At 47.8% G+C, this 27,966-nt stretch overlaps 1 protein-coding gene across 9 annotated transcripts; it reads right to left on the reverse strand.

The window, feature by feature from the left end:
* Positions 1–934: 934 nt before the first annotated feature.
* Positions 935–27,424, reverse strand: Lexm (lymphocyte expansion molecule). 9 transcript variants are annotated; one of them, XR_003954944.1, is made up of 12 exons: positions 27,152–27,253; positions 26,437–26,500; positions 25,929–26,016; positions 25,366–25,530; positions 25,062–25,184; positions 23,395–23,529; positions 23,136–23,279; positions 21,440–21,601; positions 20,427–20,552; positions 17,316–17,449; positions 1,543–1,714; positions 935–1,036 (listed from the first exon to the last, which is right to left on the reverse strand). XR_003954944.1 is itself a non-coding variant. In XM_030253564.1 (11 exons), exons 6-11 carry the CDS (start codon positions 23,431–23,433, stop codon positions 1,642–1,644), a joined length of 678 nt encoding a protein of 225 aa, XP_030109424.1. In that variant the 5' UTR covers positions 23,434–23,529; positions 25,062–25,184; positions 25,366–25,530; positions 25,929–26,016; positions 26,437–26,542; positions 27,152–27,269; the 3' UTR covers positions 935–1,641. The 9 variants fall into 9 exon arrangements, 6 of the variants coding, with proteins under 6 accessions (XP_030109424.1, XP_030109425.1, XP_011238830.1 ...); XR_376322.4 differs by lacking the exon at positions 26,437–26,500 and having other exon boundaries at positions 27,152–27,299; XM_030253564.1 differs by having other exon boundaries at positions 935–1,714; positions 26,437–26,542; positions 27,152–27,269.
* Positions 27,425–27,966: the final 542 nt, after the last annotated feature.

The raw sequence follows: 27,966 nt of genomic DNA on the forward strand, positions 1-27,966 counted from the left end.
AATAGAAAATGGAGTTGGTAGTCCTTCAGTACCATTTACAGGCATGTTCCCAGGGATCCAAAGACCTCCTACTGAGCCTTTCCCAACAGAACCAGCCCTTGACACCAGGCCTTTGGAGACATCCCAAGCCCAAACTACCATTAAAATAGCTTTCGCTCTTCAGTCCTAGACATAACCTTACATTGAGATGAGTCTTCACCACAGGGTGTCTCCAAATCTCAGTCTTGTAAGCAAGAAACGGAAGTGGGCATCTGCTGACTGGCCATGACCCACCCACCCACATAAAGTACGCAGTTTGTCAATCTCACATGCCAAGTGACCGGGTTAGGCACATTCCAGTGCCTGGCTACCACGTGACACAGACAAGTTGACACAGAACGTTAACTACCACAGCTGCAACATCCTGCTTTGCTCTGAGAGCCAGCTTAACCATCTCCTGACACGCTGTGCTTCCGGACACACCCCTGAATGCAAGGTCAGCGTGAAAAGTGGCCCCACATCCCAGACCCGGGACAGTCACCTCCCAGGGGTCTGCTCTGCACCCAACAACCCATCTACCCTCAGTTTGGTTAGATCCCCTTTCTCTGGCTGAGTCTGGGGGTGGGGTGTCTAGAGAGTGGATCAGCAGGGCCTGAGATACAGGTTACTGGAAGAGGAAGTCCCAGAAGCAGGCTGTATACAGCACCTGCAGAATGAAGGACCACGCCAGGGCCAGAGTAAGAGCCCGGCCAGCTTAGGTGTGGGCGGTTATTAAGTAGCTCACCATGATGAGAAAACCAAAGATCCAAACTCCAAATGAGGAATGAAAGGGGCTCTAGGCAGGGTGCATGCTGATGGTCCTGGCTACTCCGGATGCTGAAGAGAACAGTCATGATTTCATTTCTTTCACAACCACGACTTGGACCCACGTGAGAAAACAACTGGTAGAACCGGCTCTGAAAACATGTCTGAAATCGCTTTATTATGTAAGTTCTGTGGCTGAGTCTGTCAGGTCTCCTCATCCTCTTCTCCAGGGGACAACTGGCTCCCCCCACCACTGTCATTGATGTAAACAGTGAGGGGGAACGTCACAGGATGTTGTCACTCACCCCCGAGGACCCACCTCTAACCACACTGGTGGCCCACAATGCTAAAGTGGGGTACAGCGCTTCAATGGCTGAACACTGGAAGTCAGCAGTCTCCTCCCAGCACGAGGCTCTGTTGAGTGTCCAGAGCACCCTAGCATGGAGATGGGGTTTTCCTACAGGTCCCAGACTGCTACGTAACAAATGCTCCTCTCCCCGCCTCATTCTGGGACAACGGTGAGTTAGGTACCCACGCTCTAGCTTCACAGTGCAAGGGGTTCCAGGAAGTCACCCACGACCCCCTCTTCCATCCACCTGCTCTCTGGCTCCCAAATTCACGTCACCAGCTGACTGGAATGCTTAGGACAATGGATCTCTTGTAACAAAAGATACCTGGTCCCCCTGCTGTCCCAGTAGACACTGTGACTTTTGACCGCAGGGCTACAGCAAAGATGACCCTCCTGCCTTCTCCCCTCACCCAGGCATTCTCCAAGATCCCTGCTTCCTTTCCCATCTCAAGATTTCTCTTCTGGCCTTGGGCTCTCTGGTTGCATCAGGCTGTTCTTCCCGAGTGGCTTTAAGGAGTAGGATCTGAATTGTAGTCCACAGTTGGACGGCACTTGCCCTTCGTAATAGGTGTAATCCGTTTCCTGTAAAAAGGAGAAAGAAGAAAACAGGCACAATCCCTTGCAAGGAAGTGAGTTCCACATCCATGACCTCCAGACCTTTTACAACACAGAGTCCTTTCTAAGGGAGAGTTCTCTATTTTATACCCATTTATCATAGCCAGAATGTCTTATAATAGCTCCCAGGGAAAACCACAAGAAGGCTAGTGAGACTAGCCAGAATCGGTGAGGTCTAGCTTCAGCAAGAGACCCTGCCTCAAATGAATAAAGCAGAAAGTGATCCAGAGAGACAGCGTACATAAACTTGAGGCTTCTACACACATATAAACACATGTGCTGGGCATCCACACAAGTGTGCGCTCACACATACACACACTCACAACTACATTTTATACACATGAAAAACAAACACATAGAAAAAAGAAAAAGAAAACAACAGAGCAAGCTGGCATGCTCTTGGTTACTGCCTGTTCTCGCCAACTGTGGCAGGGTCTCCAAGAAGTCAGAGCTACGGTTGTTTCATGCCTTTGCCTGTATCCTTCAGTCTGTCCAGTCAAAGGACAGAGGGTAGGAGAGAAGGCTCACCAGAGTGAGGGGCCTCTCCTGCCATCAGGCGGATCTGTGTCATGTCTCTGTTCTCCCCCTGGAGCCTCATCTTCCATCTAGACTTGGAGTCAGAATCTTTTGTCTTGGTCCTTCCCAACCCCATCTTCCCACCTAAACACCATAGCGCAGCTTCTAAAGGGAACGCCAGAGGTACTTCCTTTTAAAACCCTCTGAGCACCTTGGAGTAAATATTTACTTATATTTGTAAATACAATGTCTAGAAAATGACTTATGCTAATAACACTGGAAGCATTCTCAAAAGGTGGGGGCTAGAGAAATGGCTACGTGTCCGAGTGCAGAGGACCCACATGCCACTTCACAGCAGTCACATTGGGAGGCTCACAACCACCTATAACCCCAGCGCCAGAGAGATCTGAAGCCTCCAGCCTCTGCAGACATCTGCACTCACGTGCACACACCCACAGACACAGACATACACACATAAGGAAAAACTAAGAATAAAAGACAAAGGTAATATAAGAATATGAGCAACCTGCTCTTTAAGATAAATAAAAAGCTTTGAAAATACTTCAGCAAAGAAGTGAAAAAGAATGGTCAACATAGGGAGGTGCTAATTCAAACCATAGTGAAACACAATTAGAACAAAAATTCAAACACAAATCTCTCACATAACAATGATGTTGTGAGGCTGGGATGTAGCTCAGGGGCAGAGTGTTTGTCTAGCATATACAAGACATAGGTTCTATCCCAACAACCAACAACACAGTATGGAAACAAACCCAGCACGTGGAGCAAGTACAGCCTCACTCGGGTGCAAATACAAGCGGCTCAGCGTCACCAAATGCACTGAGTATTTCTTAGACCACTGTATGTCCATTTTACCAAATGACTTAAATATCCTATCCTGGGTTAGTTACCAGAAAGAAGTGAAAGCTGGCTATCTAGAGAGATCTACACTAAAGATCTTTAGCTTTACTAAAGACTGAGATATAAACAAAGGCAGCCCACGCACTCACTGATAACATTTCAGCATCAAAGGAACAAGCTATCTCTGCAAAATGGGCGGCCTCGGGAACACTGGGAACGATGTGTCTGTGCATGGTTGATTCCGTTTGGGAATGGCAGACATGTTTGTCACCAGCATGGGCAGTGCATTGATGCATTGATGCACTGATGCACTGATGCAGGCAGCATGAAGAAACTTTCTTGTAGTTTCATGACTATGCATTTGCCAAACTCGGGAGCTGGGGAGACGGCTTAGTGTGCAAACATGATAACTTGGGTTTGCTCTCCAGGGCCCACGTGAAAAGGTAGGCACGTAGCATGTGCTGTACTCCCAGCACTGGGGAGGTGGAGACAAGTAGATCTGGGCTTGCCTAGCCTAGTGGGTGAGCTCCAGACCAATGGCAGATCCCGTCACCCAAATAAGATGGACAGCATTCCTGAGACACGCCTCAGCTTGTCCTCTAGCTTCCACAGGCATGAATACATTGAAATGTTTAGGGCCTAGAGGATGGCTTGGTGGTTGAAAGCACGAGGTGCCTGAAGAGGACGCAAGTTCAGTTTCCAGCACCCACATCGCACAGCAAATACCTTTAACTCCAGCACCATGGATCAAACGCCCTCTTCTGGCCCCTATGGGCACTGCAGTTATACACACAAACACTCATAATTGAACATTTAAAATAAATAAGTTTAAACCTCATAAATTGCATGCCTGAGAAAGAATGACTTTTTTTTCGAGGCAGGGTTTCTCTGTGTAGCCCTGGCTGTCCTGGAACTCACTCTGTAGACAAGGCTGGTCTTGAACTCAGAAATCCGCCTACCTCTGCCTCCCAAGTGCTGGGATTAAAGGCATGTGCCACCGCTGCCTGGCAAGAGTGACTTTTATGTAGGTAGATTATACTATTCTAAATCTTACTTTTAAGCCTGGGTGTGGTGACACAGACCTTTATTCCTAGCATTCAGAAAGCAGAGGCAGGTGGATCTCTATGAGTTACAGGCCAGCCTGCTCTACATAATGAGTTCCAGGTTAGTCAAGGCTACCTAGTGAGACCTTGTTTTGAAAAAAATAAGTAAATAAAAAATAGAAGTAGGTCTGGAGAGATGGTTCAGTGGTTAAGAGCACTAACCAGAGGTCCTGAGTTCAATTCCCAGCAACCACATGGTGGCTCACAACCATCTGTAATGGGATCTGATGCCCTTTTCTGGTGTATTTGAATACAGTTACAGTGTACTCATAGATACATACATACATACATACATACATACATACATACATAAATACAATGTTTTAAAAAATAGAAATAAATCTTTTTATGAAAACCTATGGCTTACAACAGAACCAAGTCCAAGAGCTCAGCTCGATGTCCAAGGCCTTTAGTGACCTGCTGACCCACCCTGCCCTGTTCTTGCTAACACTCACACACTCTGTACACCATACCCAGTGATACTCTCCATGTTCATATTAGCTGAAGGTCAGGGAGGGGTTTCCTAGAGCCCCTCTTTCTGTCCCCAACATCTCAATCTTTCAGCAAAAAGTATATACAAAAGCCCAGGAAGTATAGGGAAGTGAGTAGAGGGGGTGGGGTAGGGGGTGAGGTAGAAGTGGGCGGGGTGAGAACAAGATTTGGGCTCCTGTCTCAGCCTTCCCGAGTCCAAAGAACTGTCCATCATCAAACTTGGTCTCTCTTTCCGGAACTCTGGGAAGAGCGGGGGGTGGGGGGCAGATACTGTCCAGGAGAGCTAGCCGCCTCCTCCAGATCTCATGCTTTCTTGCAGTTATGGGGAGTAGGGTATGCCCCCCATGATCTGCTGTCTTCTCTGCTACACTGTTCCAGGAGCCAGGTCAGTGCCTGCACAGAATAGGTGATGCTCAGTGAATTCCTGAGGAAGGCAGGCATCAACTCCACACACTAACAGTGACTCTGGGAATTCATGCTCCCTTAAAACTCCAATAGTCTCAGCTGAGAAATACTGAAATTAATGCCTAGTAATCTCACAGAGAATATACTGTGGTGGTTAATTTGTCAATTTGGCATGTTTTAGAACCAGGTAGGAAGTGCACTTCTGGGCATGCCTGTGAGGGTGTCCCCAGGGATGTTTACCCCATCTTCTGACACATCTTGATGTGGGCAGTAGCATCTCATTAGCTGGGATGCAGGACTGAACACAACAGAGACAGCAAACTGAGCACTAATGTCTTAGGGTTTCGCTGATGTGAAGAGACACCATGACCCGGGCAACTCTTACAAAGGAAAACATTTCATTGGGGCTGGCTTACAGATTCAGAGGTTCAGTCCATTATCATCATGGCGGGAACCATGACAGCGTGCAAGCAGACACGGTGCTGAAGGAGTCAGGAGCTCTAGATCTTGATTCACAAGCAGCAGCAGGAGACTGTGTTCCACGCTGGGCATAGCTTGAGCATAGAAGACCTCAAAGCCCACCTCCACAGTGCCACACTTCCTCCAACAAGGACACACCCATTCCAACAATGCCACACCTACTCTACCAAGGCCGCACCTCCTAACAGTGCCACTCCTATGGGCAAAGCATTCAAACACACAAATCTATGGAGTCCTATTCAAACCATTACAACTAGCATTTCTCTCTCTGCATCCTGATTGGGGACACAAAGTGACCAGGGGCTTCACACTCCTGCTGCCATGGAAGAGCCGTTTCCACTGCCATCTTCTTTACCTTGGTGGACTATGCCCACCAACTCAGAGCCACAATTAACCCTTTCTCCTCAAGTTAGTTTCATCAGGAATCCTCTTACAGCAATGAGGAAAGTAACCATATAGAAACATACAGAGTTTAAAACTCTGTGTATACTGCAAACTTCAAGAATATAAGAGTTTACTGTTACTTTAAGCACTGAACATTTATGGTCCCAATTTGAGGGTTTTTTTTTTTTTTTAGGCAAAGAATTTGCATTTTTAACTAAAATGCTGAAAGGACAGTGCATGCAGAAGTGTTTTGGCAGAAGTGTATTAATGCCTGTCGTTTCCTTTGAGATTTATCAAAAATAAAAGATGACTAAGAGGAGCAGAAGAGAAGGCTCAGCGGTTAGAAACATATGCCATTCTTGCAAAGGACTTGAGTTTAGTCCCAGCACTCACACCCAGTGGCTCATAACCGCTTTTAACTCTGACTCCAGGAGATCTGCCACCCTCTTCTGGCCTCTCTGGGCACTGCAGCCATGCATAAATACTCACATAACAAATACACAAACACACATGATTTAAATCTTTTATAAAGATGTCTAATGGAGTGGCAGATGGAAGATATCACTAAGTATTAAAACATTAGTAATGTGATAATTATGTAGATGACAATTTTGTATATAAAAGAGAGTACAGACACATGAATGCCATGTTGTATGTCAAAGGGCAACTTTCTGGGGTTTTTTTTGTGGGGGGGTTCTTTGGTTTTGGTTTTTTTGAGACAGGGTTTCTCTGTGTAGCCCTGGCTGTCCTGGAACTCACTTTGTAGACCAGGCTGGCCTCGAACTCAGAAATCCGCCTGCCTCTGCCTCCCAAGTACTGGGATTAAAGGCGTGCTCCACCACCGCCTAGCTAAGGGCAACTTTCTGAAGGTGGTTGTCTAATTTCACCATATGAGCTCTAGGGATTGAACTCAGGTCATCGGGATTGGCATCAAATGTTTTTATCCCATGAGCCATCTGGCTAGGCCATAGTAACAAAGTCTAAATGATGCACGAGTGTAGAGCCATGTGGTATAAAATCCTGTCACCTTTTCTACATGTTCCATTTTTCTCATAGTAAAACATTATACAAAAAATAAAAAGTGTAAATTTCTGCCAAGTAAACCCAGAAGCTTCGAAAGTGTTCCTTTCATGACGTCACTTAGTCGCTGGCCCCATTTCATTAATGAACACGTAGGCTCATCATTTGACAAGGTCCCAGGTGTTCCTCCTCTACGTATCAGCAAGACGCTGGAGCAGGGGAACAGAGACACTGTGTCTAGCTTCGCTGTGGGCATGTGAGGAAGCCCCAGTCCCACGGGGAAGCATGTGCCACCCTGGGGTGTGCAAGAGGCTGAGAATAAAGAGACACTGTCCTGAAAATCAGGGAAGGTTTTGTAACTCAGCAGAGCTGTGGCTGATGACAGAGGAGTTTCCCAGATAAACACTAGAACAACCATGTACAGTCAGTGTCCCCAGGACGAGGCCAGCAAGGGAGCTGCCAGGCTGACACTGGTCCACATGGACAGAGAGTAGGCGGACTGGAGTCTCTGCTTTATTTTTGTCTTTGAGTCAGTGTCTGACGATCCAGCCTTGGAGGGCCTGGAGCTTGGTATGTAGACCAGGTTGGTCTCAAATTTAGAGATGCACATTTCCAGCGCTGGGAGTGAAGGTGCAACTTTAAAATCCCAGTTAGGGCTGGGTGTGACAACACACGCCTTTAATCCCAGCGCCCGAGACAGAGGTGGGCATGTACGAGTTTGAGGTCAGCCGCGGTCTACACAGTTCCAAGCCAGATAGGGCTAAATAGGAAGATTCTGTCTCAAAAACAGAAATGTTGCAGAGCATCTACCAGACAAAGCTACTCAGTCATGGGCTCAAGCCACGCCATTGACTACAGTGGGTGTTCAATTTCCAAGTGCATCTTTCTCAGGGTGAGCTTTTAAGCACAGAACCCACGTGCTGTATTGACATACCTCAGTTAGCAGGGACAGTTATCCAGAAGTGGAACTACAGAAACCGAAAAGCAAAATAAGAATACTTGGGGACTTTCCCAGAACTATGTGATGGTGTAGGACTTTATTCTCAGTTTGCAGGTGGCACTGCCTACGTGCTAGGTTCCAAGGCCTGAATGGTATTTCCATCATGGGGTCAGTTATTCTATGGTCTGGGGGCCTGTAACAAAATAAAATAAAATAAAATATCCTAGCCAAAAGATCCAGAAAGGTAACCATTATGGATGTCTGCTGTCCAGTGAACACACATAGATCACCTACTGTATACACAGTAAAATAAAAAAAGAGGGCTTTCCCATACAGGACTCACATAAGCGGTTACCTGGTTAGAAGCCAGAGACCCAAGAAAAAGCCCAAGAAAAAGCAGGTAAGATTTGGAACTGAGATTAAGAAAAAGTGAGCAAACTGACACACGTCAGGAGGTTCTGCATCTCTGGCCTATGCTCTCCCTCACCTGGATTAGAGACAGACGGCATGCTGGGAAAGAGCGTGTCTCACCACCCATGGCCCCATTCTGCCTTGGCCCAGGAGATGACATGAAGCACAGATCAGGGTCAGAGCCACATATCCTGTTCCTGCATTCTCTGCCCTCCTGTGAGACGTGGCAAATCCCTTCAAATGCCTCTTCAAACCCTGCTTACTCATATTAGACGACGGAAAAATGGCAGACCAACCTCTTCTACACACCTCTGCTGTCTGTGGCTTTACACATTTCACAGCCACAAGCCCAGGGGACCATAGCCACCACCCTGGAAAATGGCAGACATCAACATGAAAGGGCAGGAAGGATCCAGTGAGAATCCCTCCCCCATCCAGTCTCTATTCATTTTTACTGTTTATTCCAGCTGTGTTTTAAATTAAAAATAAATTGTATATTGTTGTTGTTGTTGTTGTTGCTGCTGCTGCTGAGGCCTGCCCCCTCCCCCAGCACAGCTGTAGCCATTTTGTTCAATGCCCACAAGCTATTTCATATTATTGCTGCAATATGCCTGCCAGTTATTGACACAGAAAAATACCTTGACTCAGAGCAGGGCCATGCTGACCACATAACCCCTGTTATGTTCAGTATGTTCTATATGAGGTTTGTTAATCTTAAGAAATTCCACAAAGCTTCAGATAGGACCCCTCAAATCAAAGGTCAATATGAACCGTTCTGTCTAATCTTGAGTCAGAGCTGACCACTGAGCTCGCTTCCTGCACCTGCATGGGAGCCATCGTGGTCATTGTGGCTTTCTCCTTTATAAGCCTGTCCTAAGAACAGACTGGTACCTCAACCAGTTTCTCCATTCCTTTTTGTGGTCCTGATCTGATCAGTATTAGGTTGTACATTCAATAAACTATTCTTGCTTAGCTGAGATCAGTGTTCATATGGTTTGCGTGGTGATTCCGGAGCCCCAGCGCGCGGGCGCGCGCGCGTGTGTGTGTGTGTGTGTGTGTGTGTGTGCGCGCGCGCGCGCGCCACTCTACATGGATGCTGGGAACTGAACCCCAGTCCTCTGCAAGAGCAGCAAATGTTCCTAACTACTAAGCTATCTCTTCAACCTGCTTTAAAATTTTTTTCATTTTATTTTAAAATTAAGTATGGATGTGTGTTTGCATGGGGGTATGTGCACATGTGAGTGTCCAGAAGAGGGCACCAGATCCCCAGAACTCAAGTTAGAGGAAGTTGGTTGAAAGCCACCCGACCCAGGTGCTGGGACCCAGACTTGGGTGCACTGCAGTCACTCCTGCTCTTAGCTGCAGAGCCAGCCCTCAGCCCTCCAGCTGTGGGCTTCCTGAGCTGGGTGCCTTGCTGCATTTCACAGTCTGTACCTACAGTCTTCATTGTAATTCTTTTCTAAGAGTTTAAATTTTCAAACTCAGTTATTCTCTTAGACTTAAGAGCTTAAGGGATATTTGCTTGCTTGCTTGCTTGCTTGCTTTTAAACAAGGTCTAACTAATTATGTAGCCCATGGCTGACCTGAAACTTGCTATGTAATCCAGGCTGGCTGGAATGTACAGAGATCTACCTGTCTCTTATGGGATTAGACACATGTGTCACCACACCCAGCCAGAAGAGGCCTTTTTGAGAGCAGAAGTCAAGGGGTCGAAGCGAGCAGGGGAGGTCAATGACATAGGTATTAACAGGTATGTGTGAGCTCCTATACCTAAGACCATTGTTTGTGCATTAACAGAAAATTTAATTTAAAAAAAAAATGTGCTTCCTAATTTCCAGGCTCCCAGTTTGGGGAAATTATTCTTTCGGTGTTAACTTCTTGCTTTATTATATTATGTTTAGAAAAATGGACATAAATTTTCTATGATGACATTTTCGCTTAGACCGTCTATTGAGAGTTTCCTAGACAATCAGTTTTTATGTCTCCTTTTTTAAAATTATTTATTTATTTTACATACATGAGTACACTAGCTGTCTTCAGTCACACCAGAAGAGGGCATCAGATCCCATTACAGATGGTTGTGAGCCACCATGTGGTTGCTGGGAATTGAACTCAGGACCCCTGGAAGAGCAGTCAGTGCTCTTAACTGCTGAGTCATCTAGTCCCCTTATAAATATTTCTCAAGTGACTGAAATGACAGGGTAAATTTTATCTATCCGAAGCCTCCAAATAATTACTACATGCCCTCATCTGACATATTTTCAGACAGATATACTGAAAATTCCTGTTATTATGTGGGACTTTGCCACATATTTTGGGTATGGGAAAGATCATGGTTATTGTGATTTCTTCATGGATTTTGTTTGTCAGGATGAAGTATTCATCTTGTAGTGGAGTATGGTGCCACACTCAAGTAATCTCAGCCCGTGGGAGCTTAGAGCAGGACTGGGAGTTCTAGGCCACCCTGGGCTACATAGCAAGAACTTGTCAAAGGAAACAAAAATACCAGCCTTTGTTCTGTTTAACACTTTGTCTTCAGTTCCTCTTTGCTTGGTGTTGGGATAGCCTTCCTGTGCATCACATAAAGCCTGTTTCTGTATTACTCAGATGCTGACCTCTGGACCAGCAGAGAGCTGAGGACTGTCTGGACTTTGGTGTTGTTATTTTTACAAAACACTGAGACTGACGATGCGTGACAAAAATAGCAACACCAAAGTCCAGACAGTCCTCAGCTCTCTGCTGGTCCAGACACCAACATTTGGATAACACAAAACCAAGCTTTACCCAGTGAGCAGGGAGATTACCCGGCAGCTTGGCGTCTGGATTATTAGTCTGTCTTTTCTTGCTGGTTACCTGAGTCTTGTATATTGCAGCCAGAAATATTTTTATGTCCCTCCCGTTCTTGAGCTCTTTGTCCTAATTCACTCTTCATCTGACTAGAGAACACCCCTGGCAGTAGTTTCAGAAGGGATGTGTTTGGGATACATCCTCGTGAGAATCTCGTTTGCCTTGTGTAAAAACAAAAGATATTTTGACTACAAAAAAAAAAAAAAAAAAAAAAAGACTTTACAACCCAATTTTTTTTTCTTGAGAACTGTATAAATCATGTATTCGACCATGTATGTTTCAGAAGAGTAAACCTAAAATATGCCTGGCTGTTTGGATTTGATTGAAGATTAGCTGTCTCGAGCCAGTGAGATGGCTCAGAGGGTAAAGACACTGGTTTTTGTTTTGTTTTGTTGGTTTTTTTTTTTGGGGGGGGGGGGTTCGAGACAGGGTTTCTCTGTGTAGCACTGGCTGTCCCGGAACTCCCTCTGTAGACCAGGCTGGCCTGGAACTCACTCTGCAGCCCAGGCTGTCCCGGAACTCCCTCTGTAGACCAGGCTAGCCTCATAAAGACACTGTTACACCCAAGGATCTGAGTTCCATCATGGGACCCATGTGGTCGAAGAGATCCGACTGCTGTTAATTGTAACTAACTACTGACTATTGTCGTTGACAATATATGTACAGTGGCACTTGTACACACGGATGTCCATGCATGCATGCATGCACACACACACAAATTAATTAATTACTTAAAAATTTAAAGGAAAAAAGTTAAAAGGGCAACAATAAAGGTAAATGCAAAAGAATATATATTGCCCTTTGCTGGGCAGTGGTGGTGCACACCTTTAAGCCCCGCACTCGGGAGGCAGGGACAGACCAATCTCTAGGAGTTTGAGGACAGCCTGGTCTACAGAATGAGTTCTAGGACAGCCAGGACTAAACAGGAAAGCCTTGTCTCAAACAAACAAACAAACAAACAAATAAACAAACAAATAAAAACCTATCTTTTTAGATATATACTAGAGAGATTTTTATTTTACCTTTGAAACTCAGAAATTACACTATACTTCACGTGAACTGACTGGGTAGGTGTGGTGATTTGAATGAGAATGGCCCCCCATAGGCTCATATATTTGAATATTTGGTTCACAGGTGCTGGAGCTATTTGGGAAGGATTAGAGGTGTGGCCTAGCTGGAGGAGGTGTGTCTCTTGGCCCGGGCTTTGAATTTTCAAAAGCCCACACCATCCTCAGTTGGCTCTCTGGCTCTTGCTTCTCATGTTGTGGCTCAACTTCTGCTTCAGAGCCTTGCCTACCTATCTGCTGCCATGTTCCCCATCCTACAGGTCATGGACTGTAACCCCTGGAACTGTGAGTCTCCAAACTAGATTCTTTCTTTTATAACCTGCTGGTCCTGGTGCTTTGTCATGGCAGCAGAAAAGTAACTTAAGACAATGCATTCGCCTCTTGCTCTCCTGTAAATGCACTGAAGTAAAAGTAAAGAAATAAGAGTCTTAAAGCTGATGCTGGCCAGAGCTGAAGTTTGCTTTTTCTGGTACACTGGCCTTAGTCTTTCTCTAAAGCTTCCCTTCTGGCATGTGGCTGACCTGCATGCCAGCTTAACTCAAACGGTGTGGCGTTTTCTCCTCCACTGAAACTCCTAGCTATGAGTCTATAATAAATGTTTCTCTAAAAAGAAAACAAAACTCTTACAGCATAGACCCACGCGAACAAATGGAAGAATACATGTGCAAAAAAAAGTCCTTTGTTAAGTGGAAAAGTAGGTGGGAGACCGGCAACATAGCAGATCCAAGAGTCTATGCCCCACGTTGGTAGAGCATGAAGCTACAGAATCTCCTGTTGGGAAAGACTAAGGAGCTGGCAGCATCAGGTGCCACTGAAAACAGGACTGAAGTTAAAAATGCAAGCAGGGGATGGAGAGATGGCTCAGTGGTTAAAAGCACTGACTGCTCTTCCAGAGGTCCTGAGTTAAATTCCCACAACCACATGGTGCCTCACAACCATCTGTAATGGGGTCTGATGCCCTCTTCTGGTGTGTCTGAAGACAGCTACAGTGTGCTCATACATAAAATAAATAAAATTTTTTAAAAAGAAGAAGAAAATGCAAACAGGAGCATAGATAGAAAGTCTGAGGTGTCAGCTTCCCTCCCCACTCCCAGCAGCCGGAGCAAGCGGTGCCTTGGAGCAGGCTTCTACATATGTTTTTATATAGTTACTTTTCTCGGTGCTGTAAGAAAGTACCAGGCAAGAGCCACAGGAGGAAGGGAGAATTTATGGTGACCCAGAGTGTGTGGGTCTAGTCTATCATGGGGAGAAGACGGTGGTGAGAAGAGCTCTTCTGTGGCAGCAAGAGTGTGAGGCACCTGGTCACACTGTGTCCCCGCTTAGGACACAGAGAGATGAACACTGGCTCTCAGCTAGCTGAAGATTGGAGATTTATTCTTGGAAACCGGGGTTCTCTGCTCACAGTGACACCAGCTGAGTACTCTATCTCAATATCTAGGTATCTATCTATTCATCCCTTCATCCCTTCATTCAGTGACAAGGTCTTGAAGTACAATTAGGTTGCAATTAGCTCATTATGTAGCCCAAGATGACCTTGAACTGGTGGTCCTCCTGCCTCATCCTCCTCACTGTTGGGATTATAGGCATGCACAACCATACACAGTCTGTGTACGCCATATTGGTTTTGTTGTTCTATTGTATGGGTATGAGAGTTTTGCCTAAGTGTATGTGTACTACGTGTGTGCCTGGTGCCCACGAAGTCCAGAAGAGAGTGTTGGATCCCACACCTGTGGGAACCAAACTAGACCCTCTGCAAGAGCAGCAAGTACCCCTAATGGTGAGCCCTCTGCAGCCAGTGAGCACCATGGTATAAAATTTGAATTAAGGGGCCTAGCAAACACAGAAGTGGATGCTCACAGTCAGCTATTGGATGGATCACAGGGCTCCCAATGGAGGAGCTAGAGAAAGTACCCAAGGAGCTAAAGGGATCTGCAACCCTATAGGTGGAACAACATTATGAACTAACCAGTACCCCGGAGCTCTTGACTCTAGCTGCATATGTATCAAAAGATGGCCTAGGCGGCCATCACTAGAAAGAGAGGCGCGTTGGACACGCAAACTGTATATGCCCCAGTACAGGGGGACACCAGGGCCAAAAAATGGGAATGGGTGGGTAGGGAAGTGGGGGGGAGGGCATGGGGGACTTTTGGGATAGCATTGGAAATGTAATTGAGGAAAATATGTAATAAAAATATTAAAAATAAATAAATAAATAAATAAAAAGAAAAAAATTGAATTAAATGTTAACTGAATCATTGACTATTATTCTAGCCTCTTCCCCTTATTCTTTCTACATGGAAGAGCTTGGGCAGCCAAGCTTGGATGTCCCAAAAAGCTTTCTCAGGCCTAGGTCAAGGGCAAAGCTCTACCAACAGTGGCACTAGAAGACACCCCAACAAGAACACTAATACTTGCTCTTCTGGGGCACCATCAGTTATCATGGAGTACAAAGGGACCTCCCGAGGGGTCTTTAGAGGGACAGACATGTCAAGGTTAAGCAGACACTGTGGGAAATCACCCTCAGAGAACAGAGACCAACAAACAGAGAACAAAAGAGATTAGGCAAAAAGAGAGACCGTACGGAACAAATGCATCGTCACGATGTCTGGGATGAGAAAGCACTGCTTCCGTGACATAAGAGCATGCTGCTGCTAACAGAAACATCCAGAAAGCAGAAACATGGAAGTTAGTGTAGGGAGGCAAAAATGACATTTGCAGTAGGTAAGGAGCCGTTTCCACCCACCCGAAAACAGAAGAAGCCGGGACAGAGGCAGGCTTCGATATATACCACGTGATGGAAGTGTATATCGGGGATCTAGAATCTCTCACACCTCCTGGCCTCCCTCCTGTTGAGGCACTGCCCTCCTGTCCCAGGAGCCCAAGTGGATCCATGGCTCCCCAGTGAGGAACTTCTCAGATGATCTGACCCCCACAGGGACCCTTTAAGTAGCATTCACACGCACTAATTGAGCTTTGCATCATGACCCTGTAGGGTACAAATTATTTTCCTTTTACAGACTGGAAAACTGAGGACTGGAAGAAAAGCTGGGGAATCCTGATTAGAGACAGCCCAGAAAAAAAGGAACTCTTAAGTTGTGTTCTATCTCAACTGCTGTCCTGCTCTATTCATAGGGTTTATTTGTTTTGTTTTGCTTTGTTTTGTTAAAAATAACCTATAACCCAGGACCTGGGAGACAGATGCAGAAGGAGACTAACTCAGCTTCTTGAAACCTTATCTCAAAACAACAAAAACAAGTAAAAAGCACACACAAAGAACTTTTGATAAAAATCAAACAATTCGGAAACGAAGTATGGGGCTGGAGAGATGGCTCAGGGGTTAAAAGGACTGACTGCTCTTCCAGAGGTCCTGAGTTCAATTCCCAGCAACCACATGGTGGCTCAGGACCATCTGTAATGGGATCCGATGCCCTCTTCTGGTGTGTCTGAAGACAGCGACAGTGTGCTCATATACAGAAACAAAGTATGTGGTGAAAGAACCCATAGCCTTTCTCCCTAGACATAACTATGGTCAGAATTTTAATGCTCTAACCAGTGAGATGGTTCTGCGGGACAAGGTATTTGCTTCATACAAATGTACACACAAACCCACATCCCTACCTGCATGTACACACACACACACACACACACACAGCCCTTTGAACATCCAGGCCTGACCCTTCCTACGATCCTAAATCCTCCCAAGGGCCTGCCATGGGAGCACAGTCACAGACCTAGAAGAGAAAGGACTGGCTTCTAGTCTTTGCTCTGCTTCTTGCCAGCCGTATGACTCCTGTCAACCTATCTCCTTGTTTCCCTCTCTGATCTTGGTTCAATATGTGTAAAATAAGGCTGAGCACCTTGGCCAGAAAGGGGAGAAGTGCTTTTCTACACTAAACGTGTTAGTGTTCCTTAATGACAGGTGAAGGATGGAGAGGTGGCTCGGCTGGGAAGAGCACTTGCTGCTCTTACAGAGAACCTGGGTTCAGTTCCTGGGGTCTGTGGCAAAGCCTGGATTCCCTCCTGGCCCAGATTTCTCTTTTTGCCTTCGAAGCTCTGCTGACCCTCCCTGAACCCACGTGGTGGCTCACAACCGACCTCAACGCTAGTTCCAAGCAATCTGATGCCCTCTTCTGACTTCCACAGGCACTAGGTACACACTCGGAACGCATACATACATCCTTACACATAAAATAAATCTTTTTTTTTATTATTTTAAAAATTAGCTGGGCAGTAGTGGCTTTCATTCTAGCACTTGGGAGGCAGAGGCAGGTGGATGGATATCTGAGTTCAAGGCCAGCCTGGACTCCAGAGAGTTCTAGGGCATCTAGAGCTACGCCGAGAAACCCTGGCTTGAAAAACTGAATACATAAATAAAAGAAAAAGCGCAAGTGATATGTACACTCATCTCTGCTCCCACCTGAGATCCACCAGATGATGTTTAAGGGAGTCCTTAAAGGATAGGCAAACAATAGAGAGAGAAGAGGTGTGGGGGTTAATGTGTCTGAGAAAATGGACAGTGCCGGAGTGGGGGGTGGGGGCAGGGGGTGGGGTGGGGTCAGCAGAGCTGCGAAGGCAAAAAGAGAAATCTGGGCCAGGGGGGGAGTCCAGGCTCTGCCACAGACCCTAGGGAGGCCCAGAAATTGCTGGTTCCAGGATCTCTGGCTGCAGGCCCGAGACCAACACTGAAAACGGAGATGGAAATCTGTACCAGATCCATCCACGCTGGCTTCTCACCTCCTTCTCCCTGAACTGGAGACAGCAGCTTAGCTTGTGGAAAGGTTTTAGGCAGGGGCTGCGCCAGCGAGACACCAGAGGGCCAGGGAGTAGGGCGCAGACTGAAGCTCAGAGGAAAGCAGCACGCCCCTCTTCACACAGCCAATCAGAGGCTGCCCCTCTTCACACAGCCAATCAGAGGCTGAACCAAGATCTAAACTGTGTCTGCCAAATGGCTAGCGTGGAAACCAAGCAAGCCTCCTCTCCAGGCCACCAAAGAGTCATCCTACCTCCCCTCAAACCCCTCCAAGAGCTCCAGCTATACTCACTGCATGAGTCTGTCTCGGGTTAGGTCTTGCAGGTATCGCTTGGGCTCACTCATGTACAGAGAACGGTATCGCTGCCTTCGGTCTATGGACTCCATCAGCGTGGTGTTGAGATAGCGGCCTACGCCAACTGGGTTCTGTGGCAGGGAGAAAAAAAGACATCAGGATGTTTGATGAGCATGGTGTGAGGACTTGTCCTCAGGCTTTCTAATCCTCTTTGTGGGCCCCTGACACCACCACCACCCCAGCTGTTAGGAATCAAATTGTGTCACCCACTCCATCCAAAAAATGTACTGAAGCGCTAACACAGTGCTTCCCACTGTGCCCTTACTGGAGAACTGTGATGGATATAATGGGATGAGATGAAGCCATTGGTATAGCAGGTGAAACCCTGGTTTAATATGACTGATGTGCTTGCAAGAAAAGGTGCTGGGGGGAGGGGGGAGTGGCCATACGCAGAGGCAGAGATCAGATTGGTACAGTCACAAGCTGGCAAAGCCAAGGGTCTCTGGCCACCACCAAAAGCTGTGACGAGGCAAGAAAGGATTCTCTACCATCAGCTTCATAGGAAGTGTGGACTCCAGTCTTCTGGCATCCACGGCTGTGAAAGTCCAGCTCTGTTCACTAAGACACCTGGTTTGTGGTCCTTTGTAGGATGCCCTGGCCACCCTGCCCATGTGTCTGCCATAAGAGAAGCTCAGAGACAAGACAGCAAGCAGCTCCTCAAGATGACAAAGCAAAGTCATGACAGCACAGGCAAGGAAGTCATAAGATCAGAGTCTGGGTCAATGTCCAGTAGGCATGTCCAGGAGTCCTTCCTGCCCTGCCTCAGGAACTGGCCCGACCATGGTCCTTCCTTTTTTGCATGGCCAGCTGAACTGTGAGAGCTAGTTTTCATTGTCAACTTGACCCAGCCTAGAAGCATCTAGAAAGAGAGTCTCACCAAAAGACTTTCTGGGTCAGGTTGGCTTCTGGGTGTGTCCATGGTGGGTTGGTCTTAATTTTATTAATTGATGTGGATAATCGAACCATTCTGGGTTTGGGTCCTGGATTTCATAAGAGCAGAGAGGGCAAGCTGACCGTGCATGCAGTGGGCTAACCATTTTGATCATTTTAAGTTTCTGCCATCTTGGCTTCCCTGAGATGGTGGACTGCAATCTGGAACCATGAGCTTAAATAAACTTTTTCCTCCAAGTTGTTTTGTGTCAGGAATTTTTTAATCACGGTGACAGAGATGAACCTCAGGCCCTGGCCCTGTGACGGCCATCGGGCTCCAGTCTAAGCATCTTACCTGTGATGTCTGAGAACTCACATGCTGGGGTGCAGGCTGGGGCAGGGAGCAGGATAATAATGCAAAGGCAGATAAGTCACAAGCAAAGTGCGTCTCGGAGAGACTGCTACAGGTCAGAAGGGTTTGGTTTAAATATGGCTTGGACAGGAAAAGTCTCCGTCCCCAGCTGATAGTTCAGTGTAGCTGTGGATTGAAACCTCTGAGAACCAGAATCAAAATAAATTGTTCCTCCTCTCAGTTGATTTCGCTCTCTCCTTTTTTTTTTTTTTTTTTTTTTTTTTTTTTTTTTTTTTTTTTTTTTTTTTTTGGTTTTTCGAAATAGGATTTCTCTGTGTAGTCCTGGCTGTCCTGGAACTCACTTTGTAGACCAGGCTGGCCTCGAACTCAGAAATCTGCCTGCCTCTGCCTCCCAAGTGCTGGAATTAAAGGCGTGCGCCACCACGCCCAGCTTCAGTTGATTTTTCTCAAGGATTTTTTTTTTCACAATGGCAAAAAACAAAACAAAACCCCAAAACACTACAAACCCGTGTGATGGTCAAAGACAAGGAAAAAAAAAAAAAAACTAAAAACAAAGCTCAAACCTTCCCTGGGCTGTTAGAGGCAAAAAAAAAACCACCTGCGGCAACTCGGGTGGGGGCGGGGTGTGTGGTTTGAGGGGGTAGAGGAGGTGTAAGCTGATTGTGTGACTCGTGGAGTTGTTTGCTTAGGATTTGTGTATGGTTATAAGGTTGAGGCAGGTGGATCTCTATCTTGTAGAAAAGGCCAGCCTGGTCTACAGAGTGAGTTCCAGGACAGCCAGGGCTACACAGAGAAATCCTATCTTGAAAAACAAACACAACACCAACAAGAAAGTGTTCACAAATTCTAGGACTAGCCTGTTCTGGTAGAACATTACCAAAGGTGTCATCACATACCTGGGGGTAATAAAAAAGTGCGGGGGACAGGGAAAGGGACAGAAGACTTGTTCATTCAGGCAGAAGAAAATGGGCTAACAGCTCTGCCCTGGAAGCCCCAAGACTTGAGAGAAGGGAGAAGCATTTCTCAGGGAAGATAAGAAGATGATGGCTGGAGAGATGGCTCAATGGTTAAGAGCACTGAGTGCTTTTCCAGAGGTTCTAAGTTCGATTCCCAGCAACCACATGGTGGCTCACAACCATCTGTAATGGGATCCGATGCCCTCTTCTGGGTGTGTCTGAAGATAGCTGCAGTGTACTCACATACATTAAATAAATAAATCTGTAAAAAAATCATTAAAAAAAAGAGAAAGAAGATGAGAGAGCTGTACATTGGGGCCTCTTAGCATCTTGGTTCTCAAAGTGTTTTATCTCTGTGATAATCAGTTTCAGTTGTCAACAGCCTAGAACCACACAGGAGGAGAATCTCATGGAGGAATGAACTGTCTAAATTGGGTCAGCATGTGGGCATGTCTGTGGGGTATATGGTTTTGTTTACATTAATTAATGTGAGCAGGCTCACCCACCCTAGGTGTCACCTTGCCATGTTTGAGTCGTGGACTGTGTAAGTATAGAGAGAGAGGGAGTGGGACACAAGCACACATGCACTAGTTAATTCATTGCTCTGCTCTTGACTGTGGCTGCAGTGTGACTCACTCCTTCCGGTTCCTGCCTGGACTTCCCTGCAATGATGGACTGTCACCCGGAATTATAAGCCAAAAAACCCTTCCCCCAGGCAGACTGAATCAGAAGCCCTGGTATGGGGTCCATTGACCTTTGCATCAGGACCACAAAGAATTGGGGCTGTCTGAAGAGGCAGGAGAATGTCCCCTGCCTACCACCATGCTTCCCCAACCCAGACCCACTCACCCAGGTTCCCAAAATCATCTGGTAGGCCTTTAGGCCGCACCGTTTGGAGGCCAGGAGGAACGGTGGCCGGTTGACATGTTTCTGTTCCGTCTCATGAGGAAGCCAAGAACCAGGGCCAGCTATATCCTGGGAATAAAGAAGAAAGATTGAGGAAGCCCTAGCAATCTCAGCCCAGGATGGATAACTGAAGGCTGATGGCAGCTGACCTCACCTGCCCCGCGCTACTGCACCTTTTGTCAAAGGATGAGGGAAGGGAAGTGTCCTTAAGTTCTACATGTCCCATACCACCCACTCCATGTACCCCACAGCCAGACACCTCTTTACACGTTCCCAGGGGCCCTCGAAATGAGCAGAGTGCAGCCTGGGACTCAAGCATACTGACCCTGGAGCCAGAGAATTGAGCCTTATATAGAGTCTCCTGGCCCCTCTTGGGGGACCCAGTGAACCCTTTTTAACCTGTGCAGCCTAGTTTCCCTTTAAATGCAAGGGATGGCCCTCCCAAGCTCCCTTGGGAGAGGGATGGCAGTGGTTAGCAGGAGGTCAGACCGTACACACCCTTTGCCTCCCCTACTTTATTTCTTCCTATGGCCTTTGAGGCAGGCCTTGCTGGGAGAAGGGGGTGGCAGATGTGGTAGTGACAAAAACCAAAAGTCACTCAAAGAACTGGTCACTGTCCCCCAGAGAGGATTGCCTTGAGGCAGGCAGAACCTGGCCCCTCCCTGGGTAGATCAGGTAGGCAAACTTGAAGATACACAAGTACCCTATCGCACTCCCTCCTGCCCGGCTTTCTTGGCCCGTTCTCCAGATCCAGAGGAGGGAGCGCAGGTAGAAAGTCTCACTGGCTGGGATTTCCTGGTGGCCTGGCTCAGCTATGGTTCTACAAGGATAATCCTGATCATGGCTGCAATAACAGACGCAGCTCCCCACTACACGACCGCTGCACCCCACCTCCCTCAACCTCCCTAGCCGACTGGAAAGCTGCAGGAGAGAAACAAGCTATGGGGTACACTGACCATATTTTTGGGGCACTGACTAAGGGTTGTCCAGAAAATTCTCTCTGTGGGGTGTTTCGGATCTCGGGGATATTTCGAGAAAACCCCTTGTTTCTTCTTGTGTTGTGAGTTCATTTCGTCCAGAAAGCTCTTGTAATCTGTCAGTTCCTTGGGCTTCATTTTCTGAGGAACGGGAAGAGAGAAAGAAATCCTATACCAGGGCTCGCAGGTTACTGTACCAGGGCTCGCAGGTTCACTGTACCAGGGATCGCAGGTTCACTGTACCAGGGATCGCAGGTTCACTAACCCTCACAGAAAACCAAGTGATGCTGATGGGACTCCTTGATTAACAGAGGCTCTGCTCTGACCTGGGACATTGACAGTAGGGGGAGGGAGGCAGGTAAAGACCACTAAACACCTGAGTGTTAGCCCTAGGCCCTGCCTAGTGGGAGCAGAGTGCTGACTCCTGCAAGCTGTCTTCTATCCTCCACAAACACACAAACACATGAAACAATCCCGCACACCCATATAAGGGAACAAATGTACATTTCAAAAGATTTATAGTGAGGAGAGTCTGTATGTGGTGTCAGATGCAGAAACTCCATATTTGTCTCTCAACTTTTCTGTGAACCTAAAATTGCTCTTAAAAAAATAAATAGGGCTGGAGAGATGGCTCCGCGGTTAAGAGCACTCACTGCTCTTCTGAAGGTCGTGAGTTCAATTCCCAGCAATCACATGGTGGCTCATAACCATCTGTAATGAGGTCTGACACCCTCTTCTGGGGTGTCTGAAGATAGCTACAGTGTACTTACATATAATAAATAAATCTTTTAAAATAAATAAATAAATCTATAACAAAAATGTTCAAGCAAAGAGGCTCAGCTCTGGTTGTAGTACCAACATGGGGTGAGGGAGGCGGGTCCCAAGGCCTGCTGTACTGGGCAGTGGTCTTAGTGGCAGGTAGGAGACCCTAGGATCAGTCATGTCACAGGACATAGGACAGTGACTACCAAGGAACTCCCACTACAAGGGTCTCCTACTAAAGCTGCTGTTTTTATTCCATTGATTGCACTTTTCTTTCCCTGAGACTGGAAATTCCACACGGTCTCTTTCCCTGCATCTAACCTGTGAACTGGACTAATCCCGCTCTTCAGTGACCCCAAGTTGGGGACAAGACAAATAAGTCTGGACACACACTTGGCCCCCACAGCCATAGGCATGAAGAGAGCAAAGCAGAGAAAGCCACCAAACCTGTAAGGGATTTTGATGGGGATGGGAAAGAAGTCTGGCAAGCTACATTTCTAGCCCAGTCTCCTCTCCCACCTTCCAGTTTAGGGCTCCTTTAACCCAGGCCATTAACCCAGCTGAGTCCATGAAGCCTGGGAAATGTTTACAGCCAGACACTGCGCCTGTGCCCTTGGGGTCCCCACAGGCCTGTTGGTGCATGCCAGGCCACCTGTCTATCAGTACAGTTCATGTTATTGCTGAGAGAAGTAGCCGCGGGGTCAGATGTCCAAACTGTGACTCTGACCCATCATATCTGTGTGGCCAACCTCAGGTTCTTCGCCTCACACAGGGAGCCATACCCTGCCCTGGCAGGAGCACAGAGTAGACCCCCTTCTCCGGCAGCACTTGGTACACACGGCCACATTCCTGTGGATAATCAAAAATTAGCTCACCAAGGATTAGACCTCACAGCACCCACTCAGGCACATACCTGCACAGAGTAATGTCCATAGGGCAAAGGACTGCTCCGTTCACCAGAGAAAATGTCATAGGGGCCACGATTACCAGTGGACTTTTTCACAAAGGTCTCAAGATCGCTTTTGATGGTGTAGGTACCAGGTCCCAGGCCACTGCCCTAGAGACAAAAGCGGTAATGGTGCCTGTAGGGGAGTGGCCAAGGTGGGGCTTCAGCCTCTCTACCCCGAGGTCACCCCATAGGACCATGCAAGATGAGGCTGCTGAGGGGGTACCTGATGAAACAAGGGTGGCTTGTTAGACACTCTACACATCAGGCCGTCAGAATGTGAGCGGTTCCAGGCCTTCTCCTCCAGCTGTGTGTACGGGTTCCCCTTCTCCCCATAATTTCCAGGGCCAGGATAATAATTCTGCAGGGCAGGAGACGGAAATGCAAAGACTGTCAGTCCCAGTCTTTGTTCTGGTTCATCTGAGGAAGACATGTTTGGGGTTTCAGATCTCAAGAAGGGAAACAGGGTTTCTGGAGTGAGCACCTGTTACCCACCCCACCACACAGCATCCCCGGTGAGCCCCCTCCTCTGCTCACTCCTTTATCTCCAAGTCCAGCTACACCTCTGATTCAGCACATCGACTCAGCACCTCTGACTCAGCACATCTGACTCAGCACATCTGATTCAGCACCTCTGACTCAGCACCTCATATTCAGCCTGGTCTCCCTGATCATACTTGCTTACAATGCTTTCTCCCAATGCCTTCCCTACCCTCTGGTTTGTCAACCACATCAACCACACTAAGATCCCCAGACACCATCTTCCCTGAGACCCACCTTCCTGTTCCGCAGCCTCCATAGATCTGCCCTTTACAACTACAAAGCTGATCAACTTCCTCGCTATGCTGTGAACAGGCTGGAAAGAATGAGCACCGGAATCCTAGGCTAGGAACCTGGCTCTGCTACTTCCTAGCTGGGCGAACTCAGGCCTCTGAGCTTCATGGTCCATGGGACTAACACAGCGATGGTAATACTTTCCTTCAAGGAATAGTGATAGAGTTGAATGTCTGCAAAGCCCTCTGCCCAGGGCCCGGCAGATAGTAGGTCCCATTCCACAAGTCGGGGTGAGGTGACAGGAAGTCCTGAGATCAGAAGAACTGTGGCTAGGAGCCTAAACACAAAGGTGGTCTTTGAAGTACAGTGAACAGAGCTAAGTGGTGCCGGGAGGTGAGACCTGGCTGGATTTCTGAGGCTGGTATGCCCCTTCTAGCCACATGGGGGCACTGCTGTTCCATAGGTGATGCAATCCACCCTCCTCTCTGGACCCTGCAACCAGACCCTTGGGGAGCCAGACCTGGTAGAGGGGGTGGGGCCAGTGCTACAAAAATCAGGCCACTGTGAGGATCAGCTCTGTCTGTCCCCCAAAGAAGGAGACTGGGTCTTGCTTCCGTCCATAGCTCAGAAAGCCAGTGCATGGATCAGGTATTATGAGTCCCCTGCAGATTTTGTTCCAGTGAGGCCTCCCCAGACTGCTCTCTGTAAATCACCCCACAGCACTCTCCTTCCCTGTGCCATTTACCCTCAAAACTCCATAAGAACGATATGTATTTCCTTCTTCATACTGTGGTGTGTGTCACTAAGATGCCCGCTCTGACGTTTGTCACTGCCAGACACCCCGCTCTCCCAAAGCCTAGTTCAGTACACAGCTTTCAGTTGCTGCTTAATCATTATTTCCTGGTTGCCTAGCTAAATGAATATGTTTGTTGGGTTTCTAATATACTCTAGGTTTCTCTAGGCTCAAGACACAGGAGAGCAGAAGAGCCAACAAGAAAGCCAGGAAGGTCTGGGCAAGCCTAGGGAGAAGACGGGTTCAGAGAAGGGTGCTTGTCAAACATCCAAACAGCAACAGTCTTCCCACAGAGGACGGAGGGTGGAAGAGACAAGCTCACGTACCCCAATAAAACCTCGGAAACGTGTCTCCCCAGAGCTGAGCAGCCCCCGTTTGCTCTGTGGTTTCTTCTGCAGCTCAGTTATGAAGTCTTTGATGTTGTAGGAGCCAGGGCCACGCTTGTGCACCTGCCCCAAAAGAAAAGAACGCAGGATGGAAAAGGAACCTGGGGAGGTCCAGCCAGGAAGAGCCCAAAGGGTGACGGTGTTCTCCAAGAGGAAGCTGTATCCACTAGGACTCTGGAGGGATAGCCATGTGGACAGGAAGCCTTGCTCCTAGAGGTCGGGAAGGGTATGCCCCGAAGTTCACCTGCTGCTCTTTTTCCTTCTTGATGGCCTGGTAGTGGAAGTGGGGTAGCTGGGTCAGCCGAGTGGCTTCGTGGGCCTGGGACCATCCTGAGCCCAACTTCTGTTCCAGGAACTTCTTGCTGAAGCAGGTATCCTTGGAGTTATAGGTCCCAGGTCCTATGTGGGACTAAGTTAAAGCAGGCTCTCAGCTGAGTCGGTCATAACCACCTACCCCACCCCTTTGCATGTGCAAGTCACCCCTGGCCTAGGAATTAAACTAGACAGTTCCCCAGTCTGACGACCAGGAGGAGCTCAGCACTCAAGATCGAGTCCTGACCACCTCTGTGACTGGCCTTGTTCCACTTCAGGGAAATACAGAGTAGAAACAGCTGTGGAAGAGGAAGCCTGCGGCCCTTAAACTCCTAGGGTTCTAGCATAGTCCTGAGTTTATCAAACATCTGGAGCCAAGAATGAGGCAAGCTTGGGTTGGAGCATGCGCAGGTGTATTGGGGAAGGGACGCGGTTGGAGCATGCGCGGGCGTATTGGGGGCGGGACACAGACCACGTGAAAGGAAGCAGGCTCACCAGTTCCACCGAATGATGTCTGGAGTATGGGGCCTCTGTGAAGGTGCTGAATTTCTTCTGGTTGGGATAGACAGCGGAGACATCAAACCTAAGAGAGGTATAAGTGAGGGCCCATCTGGTCCTGACTGGGGCAGCCCTGGTGGACAGGCAGTTGGTTTCCCAGGACAGGCGACTTTGGAGCTGACCCTTGAATGTCACTTTGGATCTGCTTCATCATTTTGAGAGTTCCTGAGATGCTCTGCCACCCACCCTATGCTCTGCCTCTCCCTACAGCTTCATTCTTCTTCAGAGTTCTTACCATTATCCTTCCCAGCTCAAGTAGATAGATAGATGTTATACTACAGGGTGGATACTTCATATCATCTTTCATATACGTTTAATTATCCAGACCACCTCATGATCACAGATTCTAGAACCGTGTGTGGCACATAGTAGGTCATTTATATGCAACTATATTACATAATAGAACATAAAAAGAAATATGACAGTTGAGCATAATGGTGCACACCTTTAATCCCAGCACTTGGGCGGCAGAGACAGGTGGATCTCTATGACTTTGAAGTCAGCCTGGTCTATAGAGTGAGTTCCAAGACACCCAGGGTTATGTAGAGAGACTGTCTCAAAAAGAAAGAGAGAGAGAGAGAGAGAGAGAGAGAGAGAGAGAGAGAGAGAGAGAGAGAGAGAGAGAGAGGAAAGGAAAAGAAAAGAAAAGAAAAGAAAAGAAAAGAAAAGAAAAGAAAAGAAAAGAAAAAGAAAAAAGAAATAAGACACCTGGGTTGCAAACAAAACTTTTTAGCTAAATTTCATGGGATGGGCAGACCATGTGGCCTCTATGAATATTTTACATTAGGTGGTTTGGAAATAGTTTGCAAGAACTTGCTACAAAAATGGAACAGAAAACAAACAAACTTAGAGGCTTTAATCCCAGCACAGAGAGGGCAATGATAGGCAGATCTCTGTGAGTTCTGTCCAAGCAGGGCTACATAGGAAGAGAGGAGGAGAAAAGAGGAGGAGGAGGAGGAGGAGGAGGAGGAGGAGGAGGAGGAGGAGGAGGAGGAGGAGAAAGTGAGTGGGGGAGGGGCGAGCCAGCCCTCTTCCCTTCCTTCCCGGGCTCCAGCCTTCTGGGTTAGCCTTCCTCCCGGAGGCGGAGGCAGAGGCGCTGGTGGGGCCACAGGAACTCCCTTGGATCCTGGGTGCTAGGCCAGGAAGCAGTTGGGCCCCACCTGTGGCTCTGCACCCCAAAGGGCGCCCCTTTGAACCACTTGGGGATGGTGGACATGATGTTGCGCGGGGGGGCGCCGTGGGTGCGAGGTCTCATTGAGCCTAGACTCCAGCCTGCCCCCACCCCGGCACAACACCCCCTTGACACCGCGCGCTGCCACGGCAACCCGCAACCGGGGCGTTATGATTCAGCAAGTACAGACCTGCTTCGTGACACGTGGGAGCTCTCCAGCGTGCTGGCTGCCCCCTGACGTTATCATTCACTTTATATTCCCAATGCTGCCTTGCCTGAGACCCTTCCTGGGCTCCTTCAGACCTTAGGATCCCCCTGGGGTTTAATGAGAGAGCTCTTGTCACTTGCTGAGAATCTGTTTATTTCTGCTTATACTGGGGAGAGCCCAGGCTCAGAAATTGCCTTCATGTTCACCTTGTAAGGGAAACGGAGGGGAGAGCAGACTTGGGAATTCTGGTCCTTCTCTGCTGGATGGAACTCTGGCGGGGGAGGGGAGCGATGGGGAGAGGGGCGTGGCAGGGCAGGGTGGGGCGGGGAAGCCAAGGAAGATGGCACGTGGAGGACAAGTAGAGAGATAGGTGAAGGTACTTAGAGACATCAGAAGGGATGCAGTGGCATCAGAACCTCAGATATCCACTCTGAGCAGACACTAAAGGACGACTGGCCCCCAAATGTGGTCCCTGTCCTCTGACAACCACTTCCACAGCTTGGCCAGGCTAGCAGGTGGGGAATGGGGTGGGGCCCAGCCTGTGGACAGGCACTTCAGGGAAGAATCCCAAAGGAGGAATCACTTGCTAGGTGAAG

The sequence above is a fragment of the Mus musculus genome, chromosome 4 (assembly GCF_000001635.26).
Source record: "Mus musculus strain C57BL/6J chromosome 4, GRCm38.p6 C57BL/6J".
In the NCBI taxonomy this organism is placed as follows: Eukaryota; Metazoa; Chordata; class Mammalia; order Rodentia; family Muridae; genus Mus; species Mus musculus.

Bases quoted from the DNA above. Each gene is read 5' to 3' on its own strand.
- Lexm (NM_183182.3), bottom strand. From the start codon at position 27,246: ATGAGACCTCGCACCCACGGCGCCCCCCCGCGCAACATCATGTCCACC. The intron at 25,185-25,365 runs GTGAACTTCGGG...CTTTTGGGGCAG, and splicing joins AGAAGGAAAAAGAGCAGCAG to GTGCACAAGCGTGGCCCTGG. The intron at 23,530-25,061 runs GTACGTGAGCTT...CCTGCCCTGCAG, and splicing joins GTTTCCGAGGTTTTATTGGG to AATTATTATCCTGGCCCTGG.